Below are 21031 nucleotides of genomic sequence, written 5' to 3'. Positions count from 1 at the left end.
CTTGTACTTCTTAGTGCTTCAAATGAGATCCTGTTCATCAGACATGTTATAAGAAGTTAGTATGACTTTATTTTGGTGCAAAACAAAATTGAAATCCATGCATAATTTTTTTCATAGTACATATTTTCCATGAACTTTTTGAAGACCCCTTGTATGAATGCCAAGGAGAAACATAGGGTGGGTGGATATTAGTAATAGGATTTTGCAACTGCAATAATTAAACACATTCAAATATTTATCTCCACACCCATTCACTGACATTGTTAGATGGTGCACAAAAGTAAAAAGTTTAGTTTTTTAAATTACTTTATAATTTAGATAGAAGATTATTAAAATTCATTTTTAAGAAACAGAGTCTGTCTCTGTTGCTCAAGCTTGAGTGCAGTGGCACAATCACAGCTCACTGTAGCCTCAAACTCCTGAACTCAACAGATCCGCCTGCCTTAGCCTCGTAAGTAGATAGGAGGACTACAGGCATGAGCCACTGCTCCCTGGTGTATTACTTTTAAAGTATGTATTTTGTTTTTAAATGCAACTTAAACGAGAAGTACAGGATGAATATTTAACCAATACATTTAATTTCTTGTCATTGCTTTATTAGATGCTGTTTTTGTATTGTTTACAAGGTCTCAGCGTCATATGATATTTTCAAATATGTTCTAAAATGACCTCATCATTTATTTCTCTAGTTGTTAAAGAAGGTATAGAGGTTTTATCATTTTTTAAAATAGGATGTAGGTTGGATTAGATCTATAAATTATTATTTGCCTTTAAAACAGGTTATAGATAAAAGAGGGAAAGGTAATCTGGTGATACTACTGGGCAGGAGTCTTAATTATTTAAAGAGGGTGTAAACAAAGGAATGTACAATAGTAAAAATAGGCAGGGAAGAAAAGACCTGATGGAAGTAACATATCTTTGTTAGGAATTTGAGTGTCTAGCATTATAGTGGACAGTCCAATGATATGGTTTACAACAGTTATATAGGTATTAGATCTGGCCATTACTTACTATGTAATGTTGAGTACATGATTTGAACCACTCTCAATCTTAGCTTCTTTATCGTTAAAACAGAAGTAGTTTGTAATGTTTGAATTAGTAAGAATAAAGGACACAGTGTCAGATGTGTCAGAAGGAAGCATGATTAGGGCATTAAGTGAGAAGTTAAATAAATGGGAGGGGAAAAAGGCAACCCCTTGCTCTTTTTCTCTTTTGGACGTTTTTGGTGACAGAGACAAAAAGAATGTGTATAGTATATTTAATTATCTGAAAATACAGAGTTGAGCATCCCTAATCTGAAGTTTAAAATGCCCCTACATCCAAAATTTTTTGAGTGCCATTATGGTCTGAGAGCAGACATTGTGTATGATTGCTGTTTTAAATTTGTTGAGGTGTGTTTTATGGCCCAGAATTTGGTCTGTCTTGTTGAATGTTTCATGTAAACTTGAGAAGAATGTGTCTTCTGTGGTTGTTGTCTTAGGTAGTCTATAGACGTGCATTATATATCCAGTTGATTGATGATGCTGTTAAGTTCAGCTGTGTCTTTACTCATTTCCTGCTTGCTTCATCTGTCCATTTCTGATAGAGGAGTACGGAAGTCTTCAACTATAATAGTGGATTCAAATATTTCTCCTTGCAGTTCTATCAGTTTTGGCTCACATATTTTTATGCACAGTTGTTAGACACACACAGATTAAGGATTATACTGTCTTCTTGGAGAACTGATCTTTTTATCATGATGTAAAGCCACCCTATCCCTGATAACTTTACTTGCCATGAAATCTGCTTTATCTGAAATTAATAACTAGTCTCACTTTATTTTTGTGTTAGCTGATATTTTTTTTCCATCCATTTGCTTTTAATCTACATGTGTTTGTATATTTAAAGTGGATCTCTTGTAGACAGCATATAGTTAGGTCTTGGTTTTTAATCTACTCTGACAATCTTTTAATTGGTACATTTAGACCATTGACGTTCAAAGTGATTACTGATAGCATTGGATTAATGTCTACCACATTTGCCACTATTTTCTGTTGCCATTGTTCTTTGTTCCTATTTTTTTTTTGTCTTCCACTCTTTTTCTGCCTTTTGCAGTTTTACTTCAAAATATCATATGACTGTCCTTTCTTAGCATGTCAGTTTTACTTCTTTTTTTTTTTTTACTTTTTTTTGTTGTTGTTCTTTTCTAAAGAGACAAGGTGTTGCTTAGTTGCTTAGACTGGAATGCAGTGGCATGTCATAGCTCACTGTAACCTCAAACTTCCGGGCTCACGTGATCCTCCTGCCTCAGCCTCCTGAGTAGCTAGGACTACAAGTGTGTGCCACCAACCCTCAAGTAATGTTTTTTATTTTTTGTAGAGAGAAGGTCTTACCATGTTGCCCATGCTGTCAAACGCCTGGCCTCAAGCGATCCTCCTGCCTTGGCTTCCCAAAGTATTGAGATTATAGGTGTGAGCCACTGTGCCTGGCTGGGTGTTTTTACTTTTTTAAGTGGTTGCTCTGGCATTTGCAGTGTATATTTCCAGCAAATCCAAGTCCATTTTCAGATAACACTGTACCACTTTATGGATGGTGAGATTACTTTATAATGACAAAATAATCCTAATTCTATCCCTTGTATCATTGCTGGCATTATCTCACTTACAAATAAACATACACACGCAAGCATACATAACCAAATACATGTTTGCTGCTATTTTAAATAAACTTATCAGATCAATTAATAAGAAAAATAAAAGTTTTAATTTTACTTTCATTTATTCTTTCTCTCATTTCTTCTTCCTTTCTTTATGTAGATGTGAATTCCAGACTAGCATAATTTGTTTTCTCTCTAAAAAATTTATTTCAACATTTCTCACAAGGTAGGTCTGTGGCAACAGATTCTCTTAATCTTTTGTGGGGGACAGGGTCTTACTCTGTCTGTCACCCAGGCTATAATGCAGTGGCATGATCATGGCACACTGCAGCCTTGACCTGCTGGGCTCAACCAGTCCTTTTGCCCTAGCCTCCAGAGTAGCAGGGACTACAGGCATGCACCGCCATACTCAATTAAGTTTTTTTTTGTTTCTGTTTTTGTAGAAACGAGGTCTCACTGTGTTGCCCAGGTTGGTCTTGAACTCCTGGGCTCAAACCATCCACCCACCTCAGTCTCCCAAAGCATTAGGACTACAGGCATGAACCACCTTGCCCAGCCTTAATTTTTGTTTGTTGAGAAAGTTTTTATTTCTCTTTGGTTTTTGAAGGATAGTTTTGCAGCGTTCAGGATTCTAAGTTGGTGGGTTTTTTCTTCTCAATACGATATTTTGTCACTCTCTTCTTGCTTGCCTAGTTTCTGAAACACAGTCAGATGTAATTCTTATTATACTTGCTCCTCTGTAGGTAAGATGATTTTTTTTCCTCTGGCTTTTTAAATGATTTGTTTATCTTTGATTTTTTGTAGTTTGAAAGTGATATGCCTACATAATAGTTTTTCTGGCATTTATTCTGATCAGTGTTCTCTGAGCTGCTTGGATCTGTGGTTTGGTTTCTGACATTATTTTGGGGAAGTTTTCAATCATTATTTCAAATATTTATTCTGTTCCCTTCTTCTCTTTCTGTTATTACCTTTATGCATATTTACATCTTTTGTAGTTGTCCCCACAGTTTTTGCATATTCTGTTCTGTTGTTTCAGTTTTTTTCTAGTCTTTTTAATCTTTTTTCAGTTTTGGAAGCTTTTATTGAGATATCCTCAAGTTGGGAGATTCTTTCCTCAGCCATGTCCAGTCTACTAGTAAGCCCACCAACAACATTCTTCATTTTTGTTACAGTTTTTGAAAAAAATCTCTAGTGTTTCTTAGGCCGGGCACGGTGGCTCATGCCTGTAATCCCAGCACTTTGAGAGACAGAGGCGGGAGATCGAGACCATCCTGGATAACACGGTGAAACCCCATCTGTACTAAAAATACAAAAAAATTAGCTGGGCATGGTGGTGGGCGCCTGTAGTCCCAGCTACTGGGGAGGCTGAGGCGGGAGAATGTCGTGAACCCGGGAGGCGGAGCTTGCAGTGAGCTGAGATCACGCCATTGCACTCCAGCCTGGGCGAAAGAGCGAGACTGTCTCAAAAACAAAACAAAACAAAACTCTAGTGTTTCTTTTTGGTTATTTCTTTGAATTTCTATCTCTTTGCTTATATTGATTGCCCATCTATTCTTGCATACTGTCTACGTTATCCGTTAGAGTTCTTAGGATATTAATCATAGGGTGTTTGTTTGTTTGTTTGTTTGAAACAGGGTTGTGCTTTGTCTCCCAGGCTGGAGTGCAGTGATACTATCATAGCTAACTGCAACCTCCACCTCCTGGGCTCAAGCAATTCTCCCACCTCAGCCTCCCCAGTAGCTGGGCTCACAGGCATGTGTCAACATGCCTGGCTAATTTTTCATATTTTTTTGTAGAGATGGGGTTCCGTCACGTTGCCCAGATTGGTCTTGAACTCCTGGGCTGAAGAGACCTGCCTACCTCTGCCTCCCAAAGTGCTCGAATTACAGGCATGAGCCACGCAGAGCCAAGGTCTCAGTCTTTCAGTGAGCTTGTTTATGAATTTTGAACTATATCCTGTTTCTCAGCACCTCACCCCCAGGATGGCTTGAATGACCTATAGTTGGGTATTTCCCTTACCTCATGTAAATAAGGCTCTGCTAAAACCCCAGCAGGTTAGGCTCAGGTTAAATCATTTCTCCGTAGGGCAGACCTTGTTAAGAAGAATGGAATATTCGGCCAGGCACAGTGGCTCACACCTGTAATCCCAGCACTTTGGGAGGTTGAGGCTGGTGGATCACAAGGTCAAGAGATAGAGACCATCCTGGCCAACATGGTGAAACCCCGTCTCTAATAAAAATTAGCTGGGCTTGGTGGTGTGTTCCTGTAGTCCCAGCTACTCGGGAGGCTGAGGCAGGAGAATTGCTTGAACCTGGGAGGTGGAGGTTGCAGTGAGCCGAGACCGCACCACTGCACTCCAGCCTGGTGACAGAGCAAGACTTCATCTCAAAAATAAAAAAAAAAAGAAGAATGGAATATCCTGGTGTGTTGCAAAATGGCTCCCCTTTCTCCTGCTGCTGGAAGCATGAGGGGATTTTTCTCTGATACTTACTATGAGAACCTGGTAGAGCTCCTGGAGGTAAAAGAAAAATGTGGGGTCCCCTTCTGATTGGGTATACCAGGAGTTTTTGTTTGTTTGTTTTTGTTTGTCTTTTTTTAGAGTGGTCTCGCTGTTGTCCAGGCTGGAGTGCAACGGCACAGCCTTGGCACACTGCAGCCTCAACCTCGTGGCCTCATGTGATCCTCCCACCTCAGCCTCCCTAGTAGCTGGGACTACAGATGTATGCAACCACACTTAGCTATTTTTAAATTTTTTGTAGAGGTGGGGTCTCACCGTGTTTGCCTAGGCTGGTCTCGAACCCCTGGGCTCAAGAGGTCCTCCCGCTTCCACCTCCCAGAGTACTTGGATTACAAGTATGAGCCACTGCATCCAGCCTCCCTGGAGATTTTAACCCTCATAGTTGTTCACACTGAGCCTCTAGCAATTCATCAGTTACAGTTCAGGTTTCTTATGGAAGTTTGCTGTGTGAGTGTTTCTGCTCTGATTACTTGTGATTCTCCGTATTCACCTTCTGTCTCTCCAGTTTGGAGGCAGCTGTTTGACCTGTGACTTAACTTCTCTTACAGATCTAAGAAAAGTTGTTGATTTTTCAGTTTGTTTAGCTTTTTACTTGCTCTTAAGATTGAATGACAGATTTTTTTTTTGCATTTTTTATTGTGATAAAATGTATTAATACAAAACATTTATCATTTAAGTGTACAGTTCTGTGGCATTAGGTACATTCACATTGTGCAATTAGGACTCTTAAAAGGAAAAAGTCACATACTGTTAGAAGGGTCATACAAGGCTTTATAGAAAGGATTTTTAAGATGAGCTTCTATATATCAATTAAAAGAACATTTCAATAGAAACATGGGCATATGGTATGATAATTACCAGAAGAAAAATGCAAATAAGTGCTGAACACAGGAAAAAAATCATCAACGTCTCCAATAATCAGAAAAATGGAAGTTAAACATCATTAACTGTTGGGGGAGTAGCTACCAAATTTGATAAAAACTCAAAAATTCATAATAATTCAGAAATTGAGAATAGCGGCTGGGCGTGGTGGCTCACACCTGTAATTCTAGCACTTTGGGAGGCTGAGGCGGGCAGATCACCTGAGCTCAGGAGTTCGAGACCAGCTGGGCCTGGTGGTGGGCGCCTGTAATCCCAGCTACTTGGGAGGCTGAGGCAGGAGAATCGCTTGAACCCATGAAGTGGAGGTTGCAGTCAGCCGAGATGACACCACTGCACTCCAGCCTGGGCAACAGAGCAAGACTCCATCTCAAAAAAAAAAAAAAGGAAAAGAAAAAAGAAAGAAAAAGAAAATGGTAAGGATATAGAAAACTAGTGTTTCTAGGTCCGTTAATGGGAGGGTAAACTGGTGAAGCCTATTTTGGAAGGCAGTTTGGCCACTTCTAATAGAATTGATAAATGTACATACTCTTTGACCCAGCATGTCAACTTTAGGGATCTTTCCGTAAAAATACTTGCATACGTGCATAAAATAGTGTGTCCAAGTATGCAACAATTTTTGTGAAACAACCTAAAATAGCTATTAGTAAGGAGACGTTGCATAACTGGTTACCTAAAAGGAAACAGATGTGGAGGGGAGAGAGTTTTGCTTTTTCATTTTATACCTGTAGGCAGAAAAGAGTAACATAGCAGGCCTAAAACTGCTATCCTTAGAAAGGCCTGCTTACAATGTTATCCCTTGGCTGGTGTCTGGGAACTTAGACTTTTGGGAGAATTTCCATTATCCCCTGATAAGAGTGGTTCACTGTGCCCAAACTGTGCAAACAGTGTGGTTTATGGGCTGGGCCCAGTGGCTCAATCGTGTAATCTCAGCGCTTTGGGAGGCTGAGGCAGGAGGATTCCTTATTTCTTATTTCTGCAGGAATTAGAGGGTCGTGTGTAATTTCATTAGAAGAGGATTTTTGAAAGCTTGTGCCTAGTTTCTTCTGGACTTTGCCTCTTGTGCCTTTTTCTGTGCTGCTTTCACTTTGTATCCTTTAGCTGTGATAAATTATAGCTCTGAGTATGGTTATATTCAGTGATATGTTGGATCACTTGATATGCTGAGTTTTTTACATGTGTGTATTATCTGACCTCTTTATTGTGCACATTTTCCCTTGATGGTAAAAGAGTGAAAGCTTTCCTTGGTAACATTGTAGGTGACATAATAAAGAAGTAAATCAGAAAGTGAGTGTCTTTAGGTATGTTATTTAGGACAAGGAGATACTACTTTAGGTAAATTATTTTAAATTACACTTCCAGTTTTCATTACCTTCATATGTCAATAGGATGCTAAACCACAGATGGTAAATTTCAAATAGCATTTTAAGTTTATGCTCTCTAGTTTTATAAATTATATTACATAAATTTACTGAACTGAATGTGAAAATAGGGTGCCAATTCACTGACTATGTGATGTTCTGAATGGGTTATCAATGTCTATTATGTCTAGCAGACTTGCCCTGCCTTGTTGAATGTGTATTTGGAAGACACTAGGCTCTGTGGGGGAAGAAAAAGAAATAGGTTATTGTCTGTGAGGCAGTGAATTATAATCTTGGGTGATGGCAGCATTGGTAGTGATGGGATAAAATGTGTAAAAATGATGGATATAAAAGGCAAGAATGACAAGTACTATATGACTAGGACATGTTTTTGGAATATATGCCTCATTAGAGCAGGGGTTTTGTCCTATTCATCTCTTATCACTAGCACCTGAAATAGTCCCTGGGTATAGGATAGGTTAGGTGGAGTTAATGTGAAGCCAGTCATCATCATAAAAGTGATCATTGAGTTTGAAGAGGAAGTTCTTTTTATTATAAATCTCTGAATCCAATATGTCAGCAAACTCAAAAATATTTTTTGGGAATATCATAACAGTTAATTCGTGAATAGGTCAGAACTTTCTAATGTTGTATGAATATTATGTGACCTGGTAATGTGAGATACTTTAATGGCGCTTGCCTGCAACTAGCTGTTCTTTTTGATACTGGATAGGACATTTAATTCTGTGCAAACAACTACAAAGGGTTTCTTTCCCTTAAAAATTTTTTTTAATTGTGGTAAAATACATGTAACATAAAACCTATCATCTAAGTCATTTTTAAGTGTACAGTTCAGTAGCGTTAAGTACATTCACATTGTTGTATAACCAATCTCTAGAACTCTTCTCATCTTGGAAAGCTAAAACTCTGTTCCCATTAAACCACCCTCTTTATTCCAAACTCATTCTTCTCCTTCCTCCAACCTCTAGCACCATTCTATTACACTTTCTGTCTGTATGGATTTGACAATTCTAGGTGCCTCATATAATTAGGATTATAAAATACTGTCTTTTTGTGACTGGTGTATTTCAGTTAGCATAATGTCCTCAGGGTTCATCCATGTTGTAGTGTGTGTCTTCCTTTTTAAAGGGTTGAAAAATACTGCATTGTATGTATATACTACGTTTTGTTTATCTATTTGCCCATAGCATGACACTTAGGCTGCTACCACCTTTTGGCTATTGTGAATGCTCCTGCTGTGAACATGGTTGTACAAATATCTGTTCGAGACCCTGCTTTCCGTTCTTTGGGGTATATACCCAAAAGTGGAATTGCTGAATGATATGATAATTCTACTTTTGCTTTTTGGAAGAATGATATTATAATTCTACTTTTGCTACTTTTTTGAGGAACCACCATACTGTTTCCTATAGTAACTGTATCATTTTACATTTCACAACAGAGCACAAGGGTTCCAGTTTCTCCATATCCTTGCCAATACCTGTTATTCTGGCTTGTTTTGTTTTGTTTTTTGTTTTTTGTTTTATAGAGATGAAGTTTTGCTATGTTGCCCAGACTGGTCTTGAACTCCTCAAGTGGCACAAGCGATCCTCCTGCCTTGGCCTCCCAAAGTGCTTGGGTTATAGGTGTGAGCCACTGTGCCCAGCCTATTTTGGTTTTTTGATAGTAGCCATCACAGTGGTTCGAGTGGATTGCTAAGTCATATAGGGATGTAAAATTGTGTCTGTTGAATCATCTATATGAAATACTTAATAGGAATTGAAGCTATTAAGATTTTGATGCCTGTTGGAGATTATTGGTGACTTGCTAAAAGTAATTTTAGTAGGGTAATAAAGGAAAAAATGAAATTTTCAGAGGGTGCAGGAGTTAGTGGTTCACCAGGAAGTGTAGTTTCTCTTTAGAAAGTTTGGTCAGCTGACCACAGCATTGTGGCAGTCTCTGGCCTTGCAAAAATAACTTTTTTCCATATGGTGGTCAATAAGTATTGAGCTCTGTTAAACTACACAAGTGACTCTTTTCCTGTGCTATATTTGTTTTTGCAGAGAGAAGTGTGAATTCTGAATCTCTGCTACTAATTTGGGAGTCTTTGTTTTATTTTTGTAATTGGAGGTAAAGAGAATTGATGTAATTGTGGCTTAATATGTTAACACTAGAACTTAATATTCTCAATTTTACTGTATGTTTTTAATTAATTAATTAATTAATTTATTTATTTATTTTATTTATTTATTTTTGAGATGGAGTCTTGCTCTGTCGCCCAGGCTGGAGTGCAGTGGCACGATCTCGGCTCACTGCAAGCTCCGCCTCCTGGGTTCATGCCATTCTTCTGCCTCAGCCTCCCAAGTAGCTGGGACTACAAGTGCCCACCACCACGCCCTGCTAATTTTTGTATTTTTAGTAGAGACGGGATTTCACCGTGGTAGCCAGGATGGTCTGAATCTCCTGACCTCATGATCCGCCCGCCTTGGCCTCCCAAAGTGTATTTATTTATTTTTTGAGACAGAGTCTCACTCTGTTGCCCAGGCTGGAGTGCAGTGGTGCAGTCTCGGCTCACTGCAACCTCTGCCTCTTGGGTTCAAGCGATTCTCCTGCCCCAGCCTCCCGAGTAGCTGGGATTACAGGCACATGCCACCACACCCAGCTAATTTTTGTATTTTTAGTAGAGATGGGGTTTCACCACCTTGGCCAAGCTGGTCTCAAACTCCTGACCTCAGGTGATCCACCCACCTTGGCCCCAAAGTGCTGGGATTACAGGAGTGAGACACTGCACCGGCCTGCTGTATGTTTTTATTATATACTATGAGATAATGAGATTAGTGATGGATTGCTTTGTAATACTTTGGGAGTCTGGGTTTGGCAGAGTGTGCCCCTATGAAGACTAAGTGGGACTATAGTGATTGTGTTTTCTTAAATCAGAATCAGGATGCATAACCAGATGAAGGAAGACATAGTCGGGAGCCATAGTTTTAATATCTAGATTTTGGAATTTTAGGGTAATTTACTGTAGGGACAAAGTATTTGAAATTGGGATTGGCGGAACATCAGTGGAACCAGCGATTGCTAAGTTTAATAGATAGAGGGACATTAGATAATGGATGATGAGGAAATGGGTAAAAGAAAGTGAGGGCCTTGTGAGTTGAAACAAAAATAATCAAACCTGGAACACTTTCCATTTATTGTATTAGATATCTTCATTTCAATAAAATTAATGTATATGACAAAATTTTATTGTCCTCCTAGTTCAAGTGGGATTCTACTTTTATTTCCATAAAAATATACTTTCAGGATAGGGAAAGGGTAAACTTGCATTATAAGTTTGTATTTTCTCATGAAGGGACAGGAGAGAAGAAAAAAAATCATTTGCTTATTGTCTAGGCTATGCAAAAAAAAAAAAAGCCTTTTTTTATTACATTTTTTCATTTAGTTTATGATTTGCCATATTTATAATTTTAAAACATAAAGTCTGTAGTACAAGGTTTTATTTAAAAACATTCTCAAAATCAAGGACTATTGCTACACGCATTCAGGGAAGATTATCTAGCTATATTGGAGAGATCTCCTTCGCTAGTAATTGATGAAACCTAGGAATTGAACCCCAGCTTCTCTGACTTAAAGCTGCCCTATTGTGAAGTAAAAATGAAGTGTAAGCAATATATTCTTAAGTATACTGGTCAATTCTGATTTACATAGAAGACCTAACAGTTTATTTACTCCCTACTATTTGTTATGGGATTATGCTGATAGTAGCTATTACTAATTAAGAAGATATGGTCTAAATCAGGGAATTCATGTTCTATCAGGGATGGCATATGTGCATATCTAAATAATTACTGTACACTGGGATATGTTCTAGATAAGAGGTGTATATAAAGTAGATAGAGATGAGGAAGTGGATGATGGGCCTGTATGCCAGTACTACTATCAGGAAAAATTTCATGAAGATGATTTCTGTATTGGGCTAGTAAGAAGCAGGGAGTTTGCTTGGCAGACAATTAGGGGAATAAGTGAAGCATAGATTTTGACATGAGCAAAGCACAGAATCATTTTATTACTCCAGGACTCATAAGACTGGCCCTATTTACTTCAAAGTTACTTTCTTTATTATCAATCCTGAGTTGGCTTCAAATGAGGAGGCATAGCCATGTATTTCTGAAAAAAAAAAAGGGAGAGAATTAGTCTGTTATGCAGCAGTGGGTGAACAGTGAGCAAAGATAGGAAGATGAATTTTGATAGGCAGAGTTACATATTTTGCAACTAAAGGTAGACATTGCAGTTGTATAGTTGAAAGACCCTTTGGTTATTTTAGCTGCTTATAACCATTATCGATAGTGATGTGCATTTTTTCTTTTTTTTTTTGAGATGGAACTCTGTCGCCCAGGCTGGAGTGCAGTGGTGTGATCTCGGCTCACTGCAACCTCAGCCTCCTAAGTAGCTGGGACTGCGGGCACACGCCACCAGGCTTGGCTAATTTTTGTATTTTTTAGTAGAAATTGGGTTTCACCATGTTGGCCAGGCTGATCTTGAGCTCCTGACCTCAAGTGATCTGTCCACCTTGGCCTCCTAAAGTGCTGGGATTACAGGCACGAGCCACCATGTCCAGCCCATATGCATATTTTTATGTAAGTATGTTTGTAAAGTTAGAGATAAAATAGTGATAATACAGTGTTACTTTGAGATAGTATAGTGTTACTTTGGCTGGTACTCTAATTTTACTGTATGCCGCTATTAATTTATAGCTGGGGTTTTAAGAAATTTTGGTTTGGTTATCATGCAACTTGTAGGGTTAAATTAATACTATTTAAGATGGTGTGGTTTTTCTGACTGAGGACAGTTGAAATTTTCAAATATAAAGCCAGATGAATTTATTTATTTAACAATGGTTATTGAATGTGAACTATGTCCCAAACCTGCTACCTTTTAAAATTCAGATGAATTCTCCAGTAATTGCCTCAGAAATTTTCCGGAGCAATTACGTAAAAGGAGTATGATTTTATGGGTTAGGTAGCCTTAATATTTTGCCACAGTATAACTCTTAAGCTTAAAGTAATTTCCATTTTTATTTACTATACAAAGTATAGTTTTAATATTTGTATATTCTTGTGTGCATATTTACTAAAAGTTGTGTCTTATGAAACTCATACTGTGTTTTGTTGTTGTTTTTTGTTGTCATTGTGTTTTTGTGTGTGTGTGTGTTTGTTTGTTTGTTTTTGAGACGGAGTCTCGCCCTGTCGCCAGGCTGGAGTGCAGTGGTGCGATCTCAGCTCACTGCAACCTCCGCCTTCCTGGTTTAAGTGATTCTCCTACTTCAGCCTTCCGAGTAGCTTGGATTACAGGCATGCGCCACCATGCCCAGCTAATTTTTGTATTTTTAGTAGAGATGGGGTTTCACCATGTTGGCCAGGATGGTCTCGATCTCCTGACTTCGTGATCTACCAGCCTCGGCCTCCCAAAGTGCTGGGATTAGAGGCATGAGCCACTGCACCCAGCTGAAACTTGTACTGTGTTTTAAGTGTTATAACATTGAGGAATTTGAGGCAGTGGTGTGTGGTCTAATAACAGAGCATGAGAGATCTTCAGCTTTGATACTTAATTTGTATATATCCCATCTTATTCCAAAAGGAATTTCAGTTAGCTTAATTTCCATTTTAGTGCTGTTTCTTTTTGTGTTAATTTATTGTTTTATTAATTGTGCTGATTTAAAATCCAGCCAACAAATTAATTTAACGCTTGTCTGTCTAAATGTATTTTCACTTCAAAGTCTGTTCAGTGAATATGAAGAGAATTAGCTGTATTTTTGCTAATAAGATTTGCTGATAGGGTGAAGAGCGAGATAGAGGAACAAATCAAGGATGAGTGTTAGGTTTTTGGCTTGAACTACTGTTGAATGGTGGTGCTATTTGGGCATGTTTGTGATGCCCATTACACATCCAGTGGACAGGCCAATAGACAGCTCTTTGACTCTGGAGAGATTTAACAAACTTTAAACATTCTCAGGAGCTTAGATGAACAATGAATTGTCCCACCCTTTTAAGAACTAGAATCTTGGCACACAAATGGATGTCTTGAAGTCACATTGCATGTGATTTTGAAGGCTTTTGAGAATCCATTTATTGATTTAGGATTAGGGGAATACAAATTTAGTGTTTTAAGAAATAAAAAACTGTTTAAAGCAAAGTGAATATTAAACTCGAATTTTGTTTACATCAAAAATTCTAAGTATTGAAAATGTTTCTCTGACTTGTCTGAGAAGGCTTAGTAAATAATTCTTCAATTTGTAATGAGAGTTTTGCTTTGCATTAGCTATTGGTCTATAAAGTCCAGTAAGATAGTCTAATCTCTGCCTTCAGTTTTATAGATTAGTGGACGAGACAGACAAGTACTGAAATACTTACGAAATACTTTTCACAAGTGGCAATACAACAATGTGTTATGGACTCATTGCAGAAGGCTGAGGAACAGTAAAGGAGGGAAGGTTCAAGAAAGCCTTCAAAAAGGAAATAACACTTTAGCCAGAGCCCTGCTCACCAGTAAGAGCAAAAATTGTGCAACTTTGATGTTTAAGAAGTGGAGGGTTACTGCTAGTAGTAGTGGTGGTGAGTAATTCTATATGACTGAAGCATCAAACTCTAATAAGAGCATTATAAAAAGAGGCTAGAAAATTGGACAGGCAACATTCAACATATCTTATAATTAAAGATTTGGTGGTTTATGTTAGAGGTGATAGACACATAGGAGAGTTTTTAAATGTGGGACTAAAATGGTCAGACTTGACTTTTTAGAACAGTAATAAAGGAGTGCAGTTATTTTTGGAATTCATTTATGTGACTTTTTAAAGACTTCTGGGGTAGGCTGGTGCAGTGGCTTATGGCTGTAATCCCAGCACTTTGGGAGGCTAAGGTGGGCAGATAGCTTCAGTCCAGGAGTTCGAGACCAGCCTGGACAACGTGGCGAAACCCCATCTCTACAAAAAATACAAACAATTAGCCAGGCGTGGCGGTGCGTGCCTGTAGTCCCAGCTACCCGCTAAGGGACGCTGAGGTGGGAGAATCACCTGAGCCCAGGAGTTTAAGACTGCAGTGAGCTGTGATTGCACCACTGCATTCCAGCCTGGGCAACAGAGTGAGTCACTGGCTCAATAAAGATCTTTAGGGTAGACTTAATTGCAAATGCTTTCTTAAAGGATTTGTTTGTTTGCTTAGCTTTTTTTAAAAAAGTCACACATGATAAAGGGTGTGGTGGGTACCTATAACTTAATACGGACATCATTTAGCTATATTTTTGCCCAGTTAATATAGTAAATGATTAAAAATTATTTCTTGCTTTAGGATTGTATGAAATAATTAAATTACATAATTGAATTATTTTATTAATGTTTAGTGCTATTCTCATACAGTCTATGAGTAAGGTTTCTTAGTATATTATGTTTCTCAATAATACAGAATTTTTTTGTTTCTTTCCTAGTAATAGCTTCATCAGAGACAATAGAATAGTGGTCAGGAAGTTAAAATAAAATTATATGTGTAGATACTTTCTGTTTCATAGAGTTTAAATGAACTTTGGTGCTACTTCTATTCAAGAACTATTTAGACATTAATGTTGATGTGTTAAAAAAAAAAAAAAAACCTGCTCTAGGCCAAATCAGATCTTAATCTGGCGGTAATTTTGTACCCACAGAGTTTATTGTTTAACAGGGTAAATTAGATGTATTCTCTTTATATATTTATCATAAGAGTAAGAAATGTAAGTGTTCTAAGAGTACATATAAAGGTAAAACAATTCAGAGGGGAAGATTATGTCTGGATGAAGGGCATCAGAAACACTGTAGGAGCTAGGGCTTAAAATTAAAAGATAAGTAAGATTTGGAGGTGTGCAAGTGGGGAGACCACCAACAAGCAAAGAAAAAGCATACACAAAGACGCAGAAAAATGATTATCATGGGATTTTTTTTTTAAGTAGAATCTTAGCAACTTTTAAAAAGACAAATTATCAGGCAATTACCACCTCAGACCTACTGAATCAGAAACTATTGGGATGAGGCCCAGCAATGTGGCCCTCCAGGTGATTCTGAAGCACACTCAAATTTGACAAACTGCTTTGCAATTTCAGGCAGATAAATTGACCTGGAATATGCAACTCTTTCTGATCTTTGATCTAGGAAAGGTTTTAAAGAAATAAATCTGAAGTAACAACATTTAAAGAGTTCCAGTAATTAGTTCAGTAATAATAGTTAACATTTATTGAGCCATTTTATGTACCAGACCTTTTGCTGAGTGAAGGTTATTATCTCAGTTTTATAGATGAGACACAGAGAGGTTAAATATATTAATTGTCACACAGCTAAGAAAGTACCAAATCCAGAATTTTAATTTATGTAGCTTACTATAAAGCTGACATTTGTTGGTGGGAAATAAGTTCCAACTTGAAGATACCTTTTTAAAGTACAAAACAAAGTTTTTACTTGTTTTATGGACCACTTTTGTATCTCTGATGGGCATGAAAATGGCTAAGAACACTACTTTTTTAGATTTTTATTTTAATAGAGCATTCTCCATTTTGAACTTTAATATAGAAAGCATTTTAAGAAATGGCGTGCTAGGCATTAAGAAAACTGGATAAATGAAAATCCAAACTTAGATAAGTATTTGGACACAGAAGTTCTCAAGGTTCATTATGAGAAATGTAAAGTCATTTCATATAAAAGCTTTGTTTTGCACATTTCTCAATAACATAATTTGTTATGTAAAAGAAGAAAAGTTTGGAGTGGGCTAGGCATGGTGGCTCACACTTGTATTCCCCAGCCCTTTGGAATGTTGAGGCAGGAGGATTGCTGGAGCCCAGGAGTTCGAGACCAGCCTCCGCAACATACATGGGGAGACCCCAGCCCTACAAAAAATAGTAATAATAATTAGCTGGGCGTGGTGACATGAGCCTGTGGTTCCAGCCACTTTGGAGGCTGAGGCAGGAGGATCATTTGAACATGGGAGTTTGAAGCTGTAGTGAGCCATGATCATGCCACTGCATTCCAGTTTAGACAACAGAGTGAGACTCTGTCTGTGAATGAGTGAATGAATTAATGAAAAAGAAAAAGCTTAGAGTGATTGTACCAGGCATTCCTGAGGTACATTCACATTTTATAATTAAACTCAACCACTCTTTGTACTTATATTTTTTCTCACTGACATTGACCTAAGATATATTCCTTTCCCCTCTGTGTTTCTGCAACTATTTAAGTTGATATCCTTCTCTACGTCAGATTCAAATATAATATTTTAAAATGCACTGATACTATAAATATCTAAAAATACATCTTTTCAGATGCTTAATCTTTGAGCAGAGAAAATACAAACATTCTAATTAAATGTGCAAGATGTGTATATAAGTAACCATGAGGATCTTTGTTAATATGGAGTAACGACATCATAAACAATCTTTTCTACTTTCCTTTTTTATTTACGTTCAATTTTTTGAACAGGCAATACAGTCATACAATCCAAAAGATATGAAAAGACATAATAGTAATGTCTCATTCCCATCCATTTCCCTTAGGTACCCATTTCCCTTCCCCACAGACACATACTTTGTTAATAGTTTTTCTTCCAGAGATGGTATATGCATATGTACAAGCAAATGCAAATGTTTTTCTTTTTAACACTAGTAGTAATATATTACATATATACATACTACGCTGTGTATATAATATAATGTACACTATTATGTTTCCTGCTTTTTACATTTATACTTAATATGTATTTTTCAGATATTGTCATCTTACTGTATATAAAAAGCTAACTCATTTGTTTTTCAGCTCTCTCATATTTGATGGTATGAATAAAACAAATTTAGCCAGTTTTGTATTAAGAGGTTTCTTTGATTGTTTGTAGTTTTTTGCTGTTACTAACAATGCTGCAGTGGTTGGGCACGTGGCTCACACCTGTAATCGCAGCACTTTGGAAGGCTGAGGCGGGTGGATCACCTAAGGTCGGGAGTTCAAGACCAGCCTGGATAACATAGTGAAACGCTGTCTCTACTAAAAATACAAAAATTAGCTGGACCTGGTGGCACGCATCTGTAATTCCAGCTACTCAGGAGGCTGAGGCACAAGAATTGCTTGAACCCGGGAAGTCGAGGTTGCAATGGGCCGAGATCGCACCACTGCACTCCAGCCTGGGCAACAGAGCGAGATCCTGTCTCAAAACAAACAAACAAAGTGCTGTGGTATGTAACTTTGAATATAAATCATTTCATGTGTGTCCCATTTTTATCTGGAGGACAAAGTTGTAGAAGTACAATTCAGAGACAGGGTCTTGCATTGTTAAGCAGGCTGGTCTTGAACTCCTGGCTTCAAGCAGTCCTCCCAAAGTGCTAGGATTACAAGTGTGAGCCACCATGCTCGGCCCCCACTTGCTTTTGAATACAGTTTTTCCTCTGACACATGTATACATTTGGAGAACTCTATTACCACAGGAAATCACAAGAAATAGCATCATAAATGTGGGGAATTTTACTTTGACATTGTGCCAGTGCAGATAAGATTCTAGTAAATCTTCATCATAAAGAAAAAAATGTATTCCTGTTGTAGGTCTCTAGTATTGTGATGATAAAATTTACTAGTTTTTCAAAGAAAAAGAAAGGTTTATAGACAGTTTTAGTTCCTTAAATATCAGTATCACAAGTAGCAAAAATAAAGTAGTGAGAAAGTTAGATTTTATCAGATTTACTTTTCATTTTATTTGTATTTAATAATTTGTTGAATGGTAAAACCAGAATGCTTTCAATATGTCTTGAGGCCTGAAAGAAAGTTCCTTTGAAATTAAATTTCAGCAGTGTAGTTGTGTAGAATTTGAACAATTCACAATACTGACTTTCAGTGCTTCTGAAAGCAGGAAGTGTATTACTGACACGCAGAAATATTCCAGCCCAAAGAACATCCCTACTGCCATATGTGGTAAGAATTTGTCACTAACCCACAAACTAGTTCTGTAATGCAGTGAATAAGCAGAATTGGTCTTTGTTGGACATTTCCAATTCAATATGAAAGAACTTTGTTTTGCAATGTCTTGTAAGTAATTATTAGCTTATGCCTTGGGAGAAAGCCTGGCACATCATGGGTGCGTGCTCATGGTTTATTGAGAGAAGAAATAAAGAAACCTGTACATAATTCTTTTAGGCATGATTTTAAAACTTAGTTATTGTGACCCTTAGTTAAAACACTGAAATTACTCGAATATGTTAAAGACTGAGTTAAATATTCTGACTCAGCTTATTAATGATATCTTTAAATTATATTACTTTTATTCTGTTTTCCCTCTTTGCTGCTCATGTGAAATAAACATGAATCTTATGTTTGCACTTATGCTATAAAAGAAATTATCCTTGGGGTTAATTATTAAGGGATGGGGAAATTAAGAGCTAAGAGACAGGAAAATGAGTTGTGAGGAATTGGGGTCACCAGATTTCATTAAAAATTTTAAAATATCACTTTCTCTAAACTTTAATTTTTATTTGTTGTATTTTAAGCGGTTAAGAAGATTGTCTACCAAATATAGAACAGAAAAGATATATCCCACAGCCACTGGAGAAAAAGAAGAAAATGTTAAAAAGAACAGATACAAGGACATACTGCCATGTAAGTTGGAAATGCTCTTGATAAAATACATAGAAATGCTAATTAGCCTTTTGTAACCTAACTAGTTTTATTCTTCCTGAGTTTCACTGTTAAGGAAGTAGTAATTAACCTATCTTTCAAAGTACATGAAAAGATAATAATTCGTAATTGTGCTTTTTGTTTTTCCTTCTGATCCTAATTTTTGTTTAATTTTTTTCCTTTAAGTCTCACAGTTGCTCTAATACTAAATTACTTTTAAATACTGTAAATCCAAGTGAAAATTATCTTTTGTCAACTCTGTTCAAAGACGTTATTTCATTAAAATAATAAAGACAACTGAATACATTTTATAAAATGCTAACAATATTGATTTTTCATATGTCTATACATAAGAACCTTAATTGATTAATTATGCATGAGAAAATGAAGCATAGGATGACTCAAACATCTGTGTCTACTATTCTCAGCAGTCTGAATATGTGTCTCTAAGTATATGTCTTAGACTGATTGCATTACATTCTAATTATTTATTTATTTATTTGTTTGTTTGTTTGTTTGTTTAGAGGTGGGGGTTCTCACTGTGTTCTCCAGGCTGGTCTCAAACTCCTGAGCTCATGTAATCCTCCCACCTCAGCCTCCCAAAGTGTTGCGATTACAGGTGTGAGCCACTGTGCCCTGTCTGTATTCTTAAATAGCACAGTTTTCTGGCAAAATAACTTTAACTCTGAAAGTATACTTAAGGTGTGCCATCACTTTATCCAGTAAAAGCTATACGTCATACTTGCTATCTTTTAAAGCTGCCAGTCGTTTTTCTTTCTTCGTAAGTATTTTGAAATATCTACATTCCATTACATCATTTCCTCAATTCTTATTCAGTCTTAAAGGTTGTTCTCTCTAAAATGCCCTTAAAGTTCTTGGTGACTTTTTTTTTTTTTTTTCGTGACAGAGTCTTGCTCTGTAGCCCAGGCTGGAGTGCGGTGGTGGGATCTTGGCTCACTGCAACCCCCGCCTCCCAGGTTCAAGCGATTCTTGTGCCTCAGCCTCCTGAGAGCTGGGACAGCTCTAATACAGGTGCCTGCCACCACATCCAGCTAATTTTTTGTATTTTAGTAGAGACAGGGTTTCACCATGTTGCCCAGGGCCCAGTGGCTTTTTAATTGCCAGATTTGGTGGTCTTTTTTTACTGTTTATTCTAACAGGAAGAATATTGATTATTCAAGAACGTTGAACTATTTTGATGCCATTGATCAATCCCTATTTTTGAAATTTTCTTCTTCCATGATAACTCTTTTAAAACACCTCTTCCTTCTCATCTCTTTCCCTCTTTTCTCCACTAACTTCTTTGCCTCAATTTAATCCTCCATCCTTTTGTTGTTCTACATTATTATCAGCTGTGGGATGTGTGGATAGCCTGTGTTGGCAGAATTAACAGGTGGCAACATAACATAATGGTAAAGTGTTCTGATTCTGGAAGTTGAAATCCTGACTCCACCAGTTGCTAGCTATATGACCTTGGACTGATCCTCTCTGTGCCTTGGTTTTGTCATCCTTAAAATGGAGATTATAATAATACTTTTTAGGATTATTTGCACAATAGACAGGTTAATATTAAATGCTTAAAAGTGTACCCAGTGGCCGGGCGCGGTGGCTCACACCTATAATCCCAGCACTTTGGGAGGCCGAGACTGGTGGATCACGAGGTCAGGAGTTCGAGACCAGCCTGACCAACATGGTGAAACCCCATCTCTACCAAAAATACAAAAATTAGCCAGACGTGGTGGCACGTGCCTGTAATTCCAGCTACTCAGGAGGTTGAGGCAGGAGAATTGCCTGAACCCAGGAGGTGGAGGTTGCCGTGAGCCGAGATTGCGCCGTTGCACTTCAGCCTGGGCGACAGAGTAAGACTCTATCTCAAAAAAAAAACAAAAACAAAACGAAACAAACCAGTGTACCTAGCACATAGTAACCAGTCATTACGCTTTTGCAAAATACACTCCACTTTTCTCACCTGT

At 37.5% G+C, this 21031-nt stretch overlaps 1 protein-coding gene across 2 annotated transcripts in view; it reads left to right on the top strand.

Moving 5' to 3' along the window:
* Positions 1–21031, top strand: part of PTPN12 (protein tyrosine phosphatase non-receptor type 12) — a 102326-nt gene that overhangs the window by 14558 nt on the left and 66737 nt on the right. Inside the window, exons 2-3 of one of the 2 annotated variants that reach the window (XM_054495099.2) lie at positions 17493–17629; positions 18932–19040. Coding sequence is in view for 1 of the 2 variants with exons in the window: in XM_054495100.2 (XP_054351075.1) it covers positions 18932–19040 (109 nt within the window). In the remaining variant the exon portion in view is untranslated. The remainder of the gene's footprint in view (positions 1–17492; positions 17630–18931; positions 19041–21031) is intronic. The other variant, XM_054495100.2, reaches the window with a different exon arrangement.

This window comes from Pongo pygmaeus, chromosome 6 (genome assembly GCF_028885625.2).
Source record: "Pongo pygmaeus isolate AG05252 chromosome 6, NHGRI_mPonPyg2-v2.0_pri, whole genome shotgun sequence".
In the NCBI taxonomy this organism is placed as follows: Eukaryota; Metazoa; Chordata; class Mammalia; order Primates; family Hominidae; genus Pongo; species Pongo pygmaeus.
This window is presented reverse-complemented; position numbering and strand designations above follow the sequence as displayed.